Genomic DNA, 15,456 nt, shown 5'->3' on the forward strand with positions numbered 1-15,456 from the left:
TATTAAAATTTAGAAGTTAGTTTCAACAAAAAACAATGTTGATTTTGACATGTTCATTGTAACAGTTATATCATACAATAAACCAAATGATCTTTATCATTAATCAATCTAAATTAATCAACAACTTTAATTAATAAGCTTTTACAATTATCCACTTTAAACTTGGAATGTTTATAATTAACAATTACTATTCCATAGCATTGTGTTTAGTTATGTTAATTAGTGATGAGACGATTATCGAGTACAATCGATTAATCGTCGCTGACAATGCTATGTCGGCGACAATCGATAGTGGTTGTCCAAAATCGATGTCGCTAGTGTTACTTCCGGTAACTACGTATTTTTTTGGTTTTGTCGTCAAAGTCGAGTAAATGTCAATTTTTCTTTCCGGTCAATTCTCATTGGGTTCATTTTAACAAGAGACTGGTCACTCTCTTACACAAATGCGGTGAACACTTTTGCTTAGAAACTAATAAACTCTCCCAAAATTACAAATTGTTTTAATTGTTTATATATTTCATAAAACCATCTTCGATTACCTTTCTCTTTGGTGTAGTGGGTCCGGTCTTACCTGCAAATACCGGGGATCCCGGCTAGATGCATTCAGTTTTTAAATCTTTTTTGGTATCGTTTGTAATTGACTAATTTACTTTTTTTGTAAAAGTTTTATGAAATTAGGATATTCTAATGAATGTTCAATATAACAGGTTATTGAATGTTAAGCTGGTTCACAAATATTTAATATGTTTTTACATGGATAAAATGCTAAGATAGCTTACTTGATGCGGTGTGTACCATTTGTTGATTTATTAAGTATGTGTTGTGTTGTTATTTTTTTCGTTAAGTTATTTTAGACAGAAAAAGGTTATTGAATTTTACTTACTGTTCCAAAATGCATGACTATAGCATCACACGTACTGATTCCAGGTTTAACCATTTAAATGATCATGATGATATTATGTATAAAGAATGTATTAATTACTGATATTATGAACTTTCGATTATTGTCCGATAGTAAATCGAAATGCTTGGTCCAATTCGATTCGATTATCGATAGCAAATGGAGTCCGATTTTCAAACACTAATGTTAATTCACATAAAACAATGCAAACAACACTAAAGTCAGCCCTATCAAAATTAATAAATACATTCCTGATAATATACACATGAAAACTAAGACAAACAGCTCACTAGCTGTAAGTCATTGTTTAACATGGTATATAAGAAGGAGTTTCACCTAAGCAGGCATGTCAAACCAAAAATGGCAAACGCATTAGTAAATGTAAAGTTCATTGAGAATAGCAGAGGAGGTCGAACACTGGTTTTAAATGGTTCCATGTACAGCCTGAAAACCAGGAAAAATGAGAGTAGCTATTGGCGCTGTGTAGACAGAGTTTGTAACGCTAAGATAAACACTAGGAATGATATTCCTACCAATTTTGAAAGTATCTGGAGAACACCCTCATCCCAGAGATGACAGTGCCATTGTTGCTGCGGACATCATGAGTGGTGTCCGAAAGCAAGTCAGGGGGTCAGCACAACCTGTCAGCACAACCTGTTCCCTCTATCTTCAATGATATGTTGGCAGACACATGATCCATGGAGTGGGATGATTCCACCCAGGAAGTTATGGCTAAATTACCAACATTCTACGAGTCAAAATCTAGCCTATACAGGTATAAACTCATTATGCATTCTGATACTGTATATGGTAGCAAAAATGCTATTACGGCTCAACTGTCTTAAAACTTTTTAAATAAAAAATGGGGCCAGTCTAGCATTTTCACCAATTAGCACTTATCAACTCTATTGTTACCACAAACAATACATCCCCCAACCCCACCTACAATTTCTATAGGAAAAATAATCGGTTGGCAAAGTGGGAACACACCTTCCAAATAGTTCGTGCCAATACGATCTATGTACATCGAAAAGGCATGCTCACACCGCATATAGTTCTTGTTTGACAAATGATGAGTTTGTAATAACCGAGTTCTCCGTTTAAATTGAAGTAAATTCGGTAACTCTGAAATATGTGCTTGCCTGCATAAAAAGAAAATAATTTTAACTATGTTGTTTCACTTGATTAATGAATATATTTAATTGCGGCCATAACAATATTAAAATGAAACTCGTAGTAATAGCGGATTCCAATTTTAACGTTGTATAAGAAATTAACATATTGAACGACTTTGCCTAATCATTCCGACGTCGCCGACAAGGACGTGGGCATAAACACGAATTTTATCTTCCACAAAAAATAACTCCAACAAAAGCACAGACTCTCAATTATTATATACTCTTATTTAACCGGGTTAAAATATTTGTTTTACTCATATTTTTCTGAGCCAACTAATTTGTAAATGAAAGTTTTTTTTAATGTTTACATTTCGCGTGTGTTTAATGTTGCATGTTATGAATACATCCCCGACCCCAGGGCCTCCTGGAAGACTGTAATCGCTTCCGGGCAGAGTACCTGTTCCAGCCAGACAAAAACTACAACACAGAATATGATATAGGTGAGTAACGCCTTCTTCATGATAATTGTTTGTCGTATATATTACTTGTTGTGATCATTGGCTGTATTCGTCTTACTATTGTTCGCTATTTTCACAGTATTTTGAGCAGCTTAGTTGTACTTGGATAACACCCCATTCCCACCGACCCCCAGACTGTCACGGATCGTCCCGGACTGAATATTGGCCGATCCGGGATCAGATCCGTATTGGATCTATGTTGGGTCCAGGTTGATCTGGGACAGTCCGATGCAGTCCGTGATGGTCTTGGAATAGTCCGGGAAGGATCTAGTAGCGACCATGTTGGCTCAAACGAGGCCCGTAGTGTTGATCCTAGGCAGTCCGGTACATCGTGCTGGTTACAGATCGGGGTGGTCCGTGTTGGGTCCGGGACAGTCCGTAGTTGATCCGGGATGGTCGGTTGTGCTGCCGTGGTGGTACCGGCGTAATCTATGTTAGGTCCACGTTGGCTCCGTGTTGATCTGTGCTCATGCGTTGTGGTGCCGTGTTGGGTTCGGGCTGGTCCAATGTCTTGCGACCGTGGAGGGACCGTCGACGCAATTTCTCCGAGAACCACTCGGACCTTCCCGGATAAAAATATCGCTTGATCCGGGGTGTTCCGCTTTAATCTGGGCTATTGTGTATTCCAGGGTCCGGCTTTGGTGTTACTGTAGCTTAAAAAAATGAATTTCTCCCACTGGTACCATGTTTTTGTTTACTTTAAATTTTGTAGACTATTATCTTTTTCATAGTCTGATGCCAGGTTTGTTAAGCTATGGCCAGCTTTAATGTCTTTGATATTTCTCTGTTTATTATTCTAAATAAAACTGATTAACATTCTGTTTCATATTGTTTTGTGAATCTTTTCATATATACAAAGCAATTTCCTCTAGAAAATAACACTCACCGTATTGCTTTTCTTTATATTTTCTAGTAGGAGACAATGTTATATCTACACAAATATGTACATTCTATATATCGAATAATGCATTAGCACTTGTCGTCATTTTATTCATCCAGAACTTGAAAATGCAAAAATTAATGAAAATAAGGACAAATAATGAAAACAACATGTTGTCTGTGTCAGGAACACTACTGTGTCACGGACACTACATCAGCATTGTGAATTCATCAAGACCATTTCAATAATGGGTCAGGACACTACATCAGCATTGTGAATTAATCAAAACCATTTCAATAATGGGTCACGGACACTACATCAGCATTGTGAATTAATCAAAACCATTTCAATAATGGGTCACGGACAGTACATCAGCATTGTGAATTAATCAAAACCATTTCAATAATGGGTCACGGACACTACATCAGCATTGTGAATTAATCAAAACCATTTCAATAATGGGTCACGGACAGTACATCAGCATTGTGAATTAATCAAAACCATTTCAATAATGGGTCACGGACACTACATCAGCATTGTGAATTAATCAAAACCATTTCAATAATGGGTCACGGACAGTACATCAGCATTGTGAATTAATCAAAACCATTTCAATAATGGGTCACGGACACTACATCAGCATTGTGAATTAATCAAAACCATTTCAATAATGGGTCACGGACAGTACATCAGCATTGTGAATTAATCAAAACCATTTCAATAATGGGTCACGGACACTACATCAGCATTGTGAATTAATCAAAACCATTTCAATAATGGGTCACGGACAGTACATCAGCATTGTGAATTAATCAAAACCATTTCAATAATGGGTCACGGACAGTACATCTTTCGGTAATGTTTAAACAACGTGTAAAATGTATAATGCTATATTAATTGTGCATAAACTTTCTATTTTTTGCACAATACCTTGAATGCTAAGTCAAAGCTGCAATCTCACAGAACGTTTTATGCCGAAAAACTCATTTTTCTTAAAGCTTTAGTAACCCCTTTAGCCACAACACTTCAATTTTCGAATAAATATTCAAAACTGCGATCTGATATTTTGTCACCAGTCTTATATCAATGGTTTCAAGATATTTACGCAAACATTTGGTTATGCCAGGACAAGAAATATAAAAAAAAATGTCAAAATGGTCAATGTGTAAGAGTGCAGCTTTAAGGGCAACATTAAATTCAAATTATAACTCAACTGATATGCAATACTTTAATTTTAAAGCTGAATAAATTTCCAACAAAGAAATGCTCATTTTGACTTGTCTAGATTTATTGATAGATATGTATGTAGCACCGTACATGGACGTACATTGTGCGTATATGTGGCACCTTATATGGACGTACATTGTGCGTGCATGTGTCACCTTATATGGACGTACATTGTGCGTGTATGTGGCACCTTATATGGACGTACATTGTGCGTGTATGTGGCACCTTATATGGACGTACATTGTGCGTGTATGTGGCACCTTATATGGACGTACATTGTGCGTGTATGTGGCACCTTATATGGAAGTACATTGTGCGTGTATGTGGCACCTTATATGGACGTACATTGTGCGTGTATGTGGCACCTTATATGGACGTACATTGTGCGTGTATGTGGCACCTTATATGGACTTACATTGTGCGTGCATGTGGCACCTTATATGGACGTAAATTGTGCGTGTATGTGACATCTAATATGGACGTACATTGTGCGTGCATTAGACATCTTATGTGGATGTACATTGTGCGTGTATGTGGCACCTTATATGGACGTACATTGTGCGTGCATGTGGCACCTTATATGGACGTACATTGTGCGTGTAATAGGCACCTTATATGGACGTACATTGTGCGTGTATGTGACACCTTATATGGACGTACATTGTGCGTGCATGTGGCACCTTATATGGACGTACATTGTGCGTGCATGTGGCACCTTATATGGACGTACATTGTGCGTGCATGTGGCACCTTATATGGACGTACATTGTGCGTGCATGTGGCACCTTATATGGACGTACATTTGTGCGTGCATGTGGCACCTTATATGGACGTACATTGTGCGTGTATGTGACACCTTATATGGACGTACATTGTGCGTGCATGTGGCACCTTATATGGACGTACATTGTGCGTGCATGTGACACCTTATATGGACGTACATTGTGCGTGCATGTGGCACCTTATATGGACGTACATTGTGCGTGCATGTGACACCTTATATGGACGTACGTTGTGCGTGCATGTGTCACCTTATATGGACGTACATTGTGCGTGTATGTGGCACCTTATATGGACGTACATTGTGCGTGCATGTGGCACCTTATATGGACGTACATTGTGCGTGCATGTGGCACCTTATATGGACGTACATTGTGCGTGCATGTGTCACCTTATATGGACGTACATTGTGCGTGCATGTGGCACCTTATATGATGGACGTACATTGTGCGTGCATGTGACACCTTATATGGACGTACATTGTGCGTGGATGTGGCACCTTATATGGACGTACATTGTGCGTGCATTTGGCATTTTATATGGACGTAGGTTGTGCGTGCACGTGACTCCTTATATGGACGTATGTTGTGCGTGTATGTGGCACCTTATATGGAAGTACATTGTGCGTGCATGTGACACCTTATATGGACGTACATTGTGCGTGTATGTGGCACCTTATATGGACGTACATGGTGCGTGTATGTGGCACCTTATATGGACGTACATGGTGCGTGTATGTGTCACCTAATATGGACGTATGTTGTGCGTGTATGTGGCACCTTATATGGACGTACACTTTGCGTGTATGTGGCACATTATCTGGACGTACATTGTGCGTGCATGTGACATCTTATATGGACGTACATTGTGCGTGTATGTGGCACCTTATATGGACGTACATTGTGCGTGCATGTGGCACCTTATATGGACGTACATTGTGCGTGTATGTGGCACCTTATATGGACGTACATTGTGCGTGCATTAGACATCTTATATGGATGTACATTGTGCGTGTATGTGGCACCTTATATGGACGTACATTGTGCGTGTATGTGGCACCTTATATAGACGTACATTGTGCGTGTAATAGGCACCTTATATGGACGTACATTGTGCGTGTATGTGACACCTTATATGGACGTACATTGTGCGTGCATGTGGCACCTTATATGGACGTACATTGTGCGTGCATGTGGCACCTTAAATGGACGTACATTGTGCGTGCATGTGGCACCTTATATGGACGTACATTGTGCGTGCATGTGGCACCTTATATGGACGTACATTTGTGCGTGCATGTGGCACCTTATATGGACGTACATTGTGCGTGTATGTGACACCTTATATGGACGTACATTGTGCGTGTATGTGGCACCTTATATGGACGTACATTGTGCGTGCATGTGGCACCTTATATGGACGTACATTGTGCGTGCATGTGGCATCTTATATAGACGTACGTTGTGCGTGCATGTGACACCTTATATGGACGTACGTTGTGCGTGCATGTGTCACCTTATATGGACGTACATTGTGCGTGTATGTGGCACCTTATATGGACGTACATTGTTCGTGCATGTGGCACCTTATATGGACGTACATTGTGCGTGCATGTGGCACCTTATATGGACGTACATTGTGCGTGCATGTGTCACCTTATATGGACATACATTGTGCGTGGATGTGGCACCTTATATGGACGTACATTGTGCGTGCATTTGGCATTTTATATGGACGTATGTTAGGCGTGCACGTGACTCCTTATATGGACGTATGTTGTGCGTGTATGTGGCACCTTATATGGAAGTACATTGTGCGTGCATGTGACACCTTATATGGACGTACATTGTGCGTGTATGTGGCACCTTATATGGACGTACATGGTGCGTGTATGTGGCACCTTATATGGACGTACATGGTGCGTGTATGTGTCACCTTATATGGACGTATGTTGTGCGTGTATGTGGCACCTTATATGGACGTACACTTTGCGTGTATGTGGCACATTATATGGACGTACATTGTGCGTGCATGTGACATCTTATATGGACGTACATTGTGCGTGTATGTGGCACCTTATATGGACGTACATTGTGCGTGCATGTGGCACCTAATATGGACGTACATTATGCGTGTATGTGGCACCTTATATGGACGTACATTGTGCGTGCATGTGACACCTTATATGAATGTATATTGTGCGTGTATGTGGCACCTTATTTGGACGTACATTGTGCGTGCATGTGGCACCTTATATGGAAGTACATTGTGCGTGTATGTGGCACCTTATACGGAAGTACATTGTGCGTGCATGTGACACCTTATACGGAAGTACATTGTGCGTGCATGTGACACCTTATACGGACGTACATTGTCCGTGTATGTGACATCTTATATGGACGTACATTGTGCGTGTATGTGGCACTTTATATGATGTTGTGCGTGCATGTGGCACCTTATATGGACGTACATTGTGCGTGCATGTGACACCTTATATGGACGTACATTGTGCGTGCATGTGACACCTTATATGGACGTATGTTGTGCGTGCATGTGACACCTTATATGGACGTACATTGTGCGTGCATGTGACACCTTATATGGACGTACATTGTGCGTGCATGTGACACCTTATATGGACGTATGTTGTGCGTGCATGTGGCACCTTATATGGACGTATTTTTTGCGTGTATGTGGCACCTTATATGGACGTACATTGTGCGTATATGTGGCACCTTATATTGACGTACATTGTGCGTGTATGTGGCACCTTATATGGACGTACATTGTGCGTTTATGTGGCACCTTATATGGACGTACATTGTGCGTGTATTAGACATCGTATATGGACGTACATTGTGCGTGTATGTGGCACCTTATATGGACGTACATTGTGCGTGCATTAGACACCTTATATGGACGTACATTGTGCATGCATTAGACATCTTATATGGACGTACATTGTGCGTGTATGTGGCACCTTATATGGACGTACATTGTGCGTATATGTGGCACCTTATATGGAAGTACATTGTGCGTGTATGTGGCACCTTATATGGACGTACATTGTGCATGCATGTGACATCTTATATGGAAGTACATTGTGCGTGTATGTGGCACCTTATATGGACGTACATTGTGCATGCATGTGACATCTTATATGGAAGTACATTGTGCGTGCATGTGACATCTTATATGGAAGTACATTGTACGTGCATTAGACACCTATTATGGACGTACATTGTGCATGCATTAGACATCTTATATGGACGTACATTGTGCGTGTATGTCGCACCTTATATGGACGTACATTGTGCGTGTATGTGGCACCTTATATGGACGTACATTGTGCGTATATGTGGCACCTTATATGGACGTACATTGTGCGTGTATGTGGCACCTTATATGGACGTACATTGTGCGTGTATGTGGCACCTTATATGGACGTACATTGTGCGTGTATGTCGCACCTTATATGGACGTACATTGTGCGTGTATGTGGCACCTTATATGGACGTACATTGTGCGTATATGTGGCACCTTATATGGAAGTACATTGTGCGTGTATTTGGCACCTTATATGGACGTACATTGTGCGTGTATGTGACATCTTATATGGACGTACATTGTGCGTGTATGTGGCATCTTATATGGACGTACATTGTGCGTGTATGTGGCATCTTATATGGACGTACATTGTGCGTGTATGTGGCATCTTATATGGACGTACATTGTGCGTGTATGTGACATCTTATATGGACGTACATTGTGCGTGTATGTGGCATCTTATATGGACGTACATTGTGCATGCATGTGGCACCTTATATGGACGTACACTGTGCGTGTATGTGGCACCTTATATGGACGTACATTGTGCATGCATGTGACACCTTATATGGACGTACATTAAAATACATTTGTAAAGGCCAAAATTTATTTCACCGAGTGAAATCCAGTGAATTGTTTGTTTCTTCTTTTTCTTGTTTTTTTTTATATTAGATTTAAGAAGAAAGATGGATGTTTTCATTTATTTCAGTGTAAGATCGTTTGTTTTTTATTTCACGAGTGGTCATATATCATTATTACTTTTCTATGACAACGACTGAGAACAATATGATCTTGCGTTTCTCGTGTCCTCTTCATTCCTTTTCTCTAAACTCTTATTGGGCGACATTTCAAGTGAGGAGCATTGTAAGACCTCAAAGCTCACATTGCACCAAAAGTTTACCAAATATTTGAAGAAAAATAAGTTCCTTACAAGCTAGAGTTAAAAATATCAAAGGTTATTATTGCACCCGAGCCAGGCTGAAATTATCAAGTTATTTCATCACCCGTGCTCAAGTGGAATGATAACATTTGATCATTTTCGCTCTGGCTTGAAAAGAATTACTTCTTACAAATACTTTGTGAACTTGCAGTTTTGAAATGATTCTGTGTGTGCGAAAACGAATTTAGTGTGTTTTAATGCTAGAGACATTTTGATTAATAACATTCTAATATCTATCTTACCTGATTATTATTGCAACCTTATTCTATTGTCCAATAATGGATTATGTTTTTCTCTAGGACTTTGCTGGTTTTGACATGCAGCCATGTAGACAATGCAAACACTTATGAACAAACATGCATGCACTGTATATTCTAAGAAAACCTATGTTTTCTTAAGTATTCTCATTTTATAATCAATTTATTTTGTATTTTGTTTTATGATGAAAATGGTCATTTTAACTTAATTTCAGCGTGATTCGGCACTTTTTATTATTTAACTGTAGAACTAGACGTTCCGACAAATATAAGCCTTTTTTTGTTATATTCCTGGACACTAGCTTTTCGGCTTGGTTGAATTACTTAACTGTAGTATGTTGTAATAATTTGTTTCACATTCGTTGTAAAGAAAATGAGTTTAAACTAAAAGGCTTAATAATAATTGTATAAGAATAAATTAAACCTTCGTTGTAATTGAAAAACTCTAAGAGTTCACATACATACATATTCAATATATAGTGCCCATCAATCTCATTTAAAATTTGGATTATATTCTTATAAGCCACCACATATGAACAAACCGTAGCGGTATTACGTCAGTTGGCTTAAACTTGCCGCGATTTAATTGTTAATGTATAATAACGCACATCACTGTATAATTATTAAATGAGTTTTTAACAAAAAGAAGATCAAATGAGAAATGTATAGCAAAAGGCAGTAACATATTTCCAAATGCACAAACTACACTCATAGAATCCTAAAATGTTATTAGACCGTCTGAAAAAAATAATAATTCAGTTTTGGTTTACCAAATATTATCCGTCGAAATCGATCTACAGGTCACCATATTTTAAATGAATTTCGATGACATTTGTATCGAAAAAAACACACACTTTATTTCTGAAGTATGCGAAACACTGTGTGCTGGCTGTGTTCCAGGCGACAAGACCGTACAGTGCGGCCGGAAGGTGGACGCACTCAAGCTTTGGGTTATGTGGCGCGCAATCGGGGACGCCGGCATGGCCGCTATTACTGACAACTGCTTCCGGAACGCCAGGTGAATAACACAATGCAGTTGACGAGATGAAAGGCTATTTGTGTTTTGCGTATGGTTAGAAGATCTTCATGTTTCAAGTACTGATCACTTTGTAAACCACTGCATTTCATAACACAATATTGCATCAAACAAATACACGCGTATACTTCACCACGAAGTCTTCATGTCTGCCAGTCTACATAATGTTCCTTTTGCATAAAATAACATAACGTAACGTAACGTAACGTAACGTAACGTAACGTAACATAACATAACGTTCTACTTCTGTTTGCAAATGCACTTAAAACTTGAACGCTTTTGCTCTGCCAAAATACATCAAGTGAATTTCGATTCAAATGCATGTCAATCGTTTTTACACATAAAAAACCGACTGCGTCAACGATTGAGCAAATTCTTTTACGAATCAACGTGGAACTTAAAATTAACGGGCGGACTCATACACCTGCAAAGGATGGATACATTTACAGATTGCGTTGGTTTCAAATAAACCAGTCAATAACATCGAAACCTTTTAACTGTTCGAAATCGCCTTTATAACGGTACAAATTGACTTTTCGTTGCAAAAAGGCAATATGGTCGAGCTTTCAGTACCTGATTGACAAGTTATGTTCGCAGACAGTAGTAAGTCAAATACATTTGGGTGGTCCTTAAACTTTAGATGACAATATTTTTTCAGATATCTTGCTGAGCGCATGGCTAAAACGGATAGCTTTCGGCTTGTAATTCCCGAGGTAGGCATTTCCAATCAGGTTGTTTGCTCTCTTTTCATAGTGTTATTACTGGGTAGTTGGTAACGTGTCTGTAAAGATCCATTCGACCGTGATAACGTTTTATTCTGTATACAATAATGTGACTGTTCAATTTACTCCGAATGTGAAAACATGAGAAACATAATATTTTATTCTGTGGTAGCGTGCCTGTATGTTTCTCTCTGTGGTAACGTGCCTGTATGTTTCTCTGTGGTAACGTGCCTGTATGTTTCTTTCTGTGGTAACGTGCCTTGTGTTTCTCTCTGTGGTAACGTGCCTGTATGTTTCTCTCTGTGGTAACGTGCCTGTATGTTTCTCTCTGTGGTAACGTGCCTGTATGTTTCTCTCTGTGGTAACGTGCCTGTATGTTTCTTTCTGTGGTAACGTGCCTGTATGTTTCTCTGTGGTAACGTGCCTGTATGTTTCTCTCTGTGGTAACGTGCCTTGTGTTTCTCTCTGTGGTAACGTGCCTGTATTTTTCTCTCTGTGGTAACGTGTCTGTATGTTTCTCTCTGTGATAACCTGCCTGTATTTTTCTCTCTGTGGTAACCTGCCTGTATGTTTCTCTCTATGGTAACGTGACTGTATGTTTCTCTCTGAGGTAACGTGCCTGTATGTTTCTCTCTGTGGTAACGTGCCTGTCTGTTTCGCTCTGTGGTAACGTGCCTGTATGTTTCTCTCTGTGGTAACGTGCCTGTATGTTTCTCTCTGTGGTAACTGTTTCTCTCTTTGGTAACGTGCCTGTATGTTTCTCTCTGTGGTAACGTGCCTGTATGTTTCTATCTGTGGTATCGTGCCTGTATGTTTCTCTCTGTGGTAACGTGCCTGTATGTTTCTCTCTGTGGTATCGTGCCTGTATGTTTCTCTCTGTGATAACCTGCCTGTATGTTTCTCTCAGTGGTAACCTGCCTGTATGTTTCTCTCTTTGGTAACGTGACTGTATGTTTCTCTATGTGGTAACGTGCCTGTATGTTTCTCTCTGTGATAACCTGCCTGTATGTTTCTCTCTATGATAAACTGCCTGTATGTTTCTCTCTGTGATAACCGGCCTGTATGTTTTTCTCTGTGGTAACGTGCCTGTATGTTTCTCTCTTTGGTAACGTGACTGTATGTTTCTCTCTGTGGTAACGTGCCTGTCTGTTTCGCTCTGTGGTAACGTGCCTGTATGTTATTCTCTGTGGTACCGTGTCTGTATGTTTCTCTCTGTGATAACCTGCCTGTATTTTTCTCTCTGTGGTAACCTGCCTGTATGTTTCTCTCTATGGTAACGTGACTGTATGCTTCTCTCTGTGGTAACGTGCCTGTATGTTTCTCTCTGTGATAACCTGCCTGTATTTTTCTCTCTGTGGTATCGTGCCTGTATGTTTCTCTCTGTGGTAACTGTTTCTATCTGTGGTATCGTGCCTGTATGTTTCTCTCTGTGGTAACGTGCCTGTATGTTTCTCTCTGTGGTAACGTGCCTGTATGTTTCTCTCTGTGGTAACGTGCCTGTATGTTTCTATCTGTGGTAACGTGCCTGTATGTTTCTCTCTGTGGTAACGTGCCTGTATGTTTCTATCTGTGGTATCGTGCCTGTATGTTTCTCTCTGTGGTAACGTGCCTGTATGTTTCTATCTGTGGTAACGTGCCTGTATGTTTCTCTCTGTGGTAACGTGCCTGTATGTTTCTCTCTGTGGTAACTGTTTCTATCTGTGGTATCGTGCCTGTATGTTTCTCTCTGTGGTAACTGTTTCTATCTGTGGTATCGTGCCTGTATGTTTCTCTCTGTGGTAACGTGCCTGTATGTTTCTCTCTGTGGTAACTGTTTCTATCTGTGGTATCGTGCCTGTATGTTTCTCTCAGTGGTAACCTGCCTGTATGTTTCTCTCTGTGGTATCGTGCCTGTATGTTTCTCTCTGTGGTATCGTGCCTGTATGTTTCTCTCTGTGGTAACTGTTTCTATCTGTGGTATCGTGCCTGTATGTTTCTCTCTGTGGTATCGTGCCTGTATGTTTCTCTCTGTGGTAACGTGCCTGTATGTTTCTATCTGTGGTATCGTGCCTGTATGTTTCTCTCTGTGGTATCGTGTCTGTATGTTTCTCTCTGTGGTAACGTGCCTGTATGTTTCTCTCTGTGATAACCTGCCTGTATGTTTCTCTCTGTGGTAACGTGCCTGTATGTTTCTCTCTTTGGTAACGTGACTGTATGTTTCTCTCTGTGATAACCTGCCTGTATGTTTCTCTCTGTGATAACCTGCCTGTATGTTTCTCTCTGTGGTAACGTGCCTGTATGTTTCTCTCTTTGGTAACGTGACTGTATGTTTCTCTCGGTGGTAACGTGCCTGTATGTTTCTCTCTGTGGTAACGTGCCTGTATGTTTCTGTCTGTGATAACCTGCCTGTATGTTTCTCTCTGTGGTAAAAGGATTCATGAACAGGTAAAAGTTGGAGGAAGAAGGATTCATGAACAGGTAAAAGTTGGAGGAAGAAGGATTCATGAACAGGTAAATGTTGGAGGAAGAAGGATTCATGAACAGGTAAAAGTTGGAGGAAGAAGGATTCATGAACAGGTAAAATTGGTGGGAAAAAGGATTAATGTACAGGTTATAGAGGAGGTGGAAAGGATTGATTAACAGGTAAAATGGGCAAGGGGAAAAGATTATTTAAGGACAAAAGGGGATAAAGGATTCATATAAAGTAAGGGGGATTCAAATAAAAGGGTAACGGGGAAGAATTAAAGGTTCATCTGGTTTTGAACATTTGAAGGGAATAAATAGAGAGGGAAGATGGGATAAGCAGGAAGTGGATGAATGAAAGAGAAAGAAGATAGAGAAAGGGGCGACAGAGATGTAAGAAGAGATTGGGCGGGCTATAAGAAGAAACACATATAGATGTGAATGAGGGAGGGAAAGGCGCGGGAGAGGTAGTGATACAAAAAGATAATGGAAATAATGGATGAAAAAGTAGTAAGAACAGATGGGGATCGATATATAAAGAAATACATATATGAAGGAGGGGAAGGCACGGGAGAGGTAGGAACAAATAGAGAGAAGAGGAAGATAGGGAAATGAGAGACTGATGGGGTGAATGAGGATAAAACATAGGGGTAGATAAAAAGGAGAGTGGCTGTAGGCAGAGGGGAGAAAGAGAGGGGCAAAGGGTGTGAGAGAGGGTATGAGAGAAGGGAGAGGGGAATAGAGGTAGGGTAAGAGAAGGTCAGTTCTTGTAGTAATAGAGGAAGTTGATTTGGCAGTTTTCGCAGCATACGCAACCACATGAGAGATTGTGACTCAAGCCAAGCGGAAAGAAAGGATAGAGAACAGATCTCGTACCATGCACGAGCAGCACTGCTAGTTCCAGTTTACTTTCAATCAGTGTGTGAAACTCTGATTGTTTATCATAATACAACCTTTTGCTCTAAATGGCATATATACATGTCCATATTACTTTTCGTGGAAACTGAGAGTAGGATAACTGTTATTGATTTTTCAGTGAGAGTGTGGAAACGTGGCTGTTTTAGTTTTAAGTTAAATTATAGTTCGTATGTTTGTACGTCGCCGTATTTTACAGTTCGAGTGTGGTAACGTGTGTTTCTGGTACATTCCGCCTTCAATGCGAGGTGAGGAGGAAACCCCGGACTGGTGGAACCAGCTCGCTAAGGTAATTTATATCAATCTCTGTGCATCAGATTTATCATTCGTATAATCTAAGTGCAAACGAGCTTTTTTGCACAATGTGTGCTTAGCTGTTAAATTGTATAAATT

The 15,456-nt window shown here is 39.9% G+C and overlaps 1 protein-coding gene across 4 annotated transcripts in view; it reads left to right on the forward strand.

Moving 5' to 3' along the window:
- The window catches only part of LOC128234332 (cysteine sulfinic acid decarboxylase-like), a 45,354-nt gene that overhangs the window by 28,292 nt on the left and 1,606 nt on the right, over positions 1-15,456 (forward strand). For all 4 annotated transcript variants that reach the window (XM_052948510.1, XM_052948507.1, XM_052948509.1 and 1 more), the window contains 4 exons: positions 2,438-2,519; positions 10,849-10,966; positions 11,643-11,697; positions 15,263-15,352. In XM_052948510.1, coding sequence (XP_052804470.1) covers positions 2,438-2,519; positions 10,849-10,966; positions 11,643-11,697; positions 15,263-15,352 — 345 coding nt within the window. The remainder of the gene's footprint in view (positions 1-2,437; positions 2,520-10,848; positions 10,967-11,642; positions 11,698-15,262; positions 15,353-15,456) is intronic.

Source organism: Mya arenaria, chromosome 5 (assembly GCF_026914265.1).
Source record: "Mya arenaria isolate MELC-2E11 chromosome 5, ASM2691426v1".
In the NCBI taxonomy this organism is placed as follows: Eukaryota; Metazoa; Mollusca; class Bivalvia; order Myida; family Myidae; genus Mya; species Mya arenaria.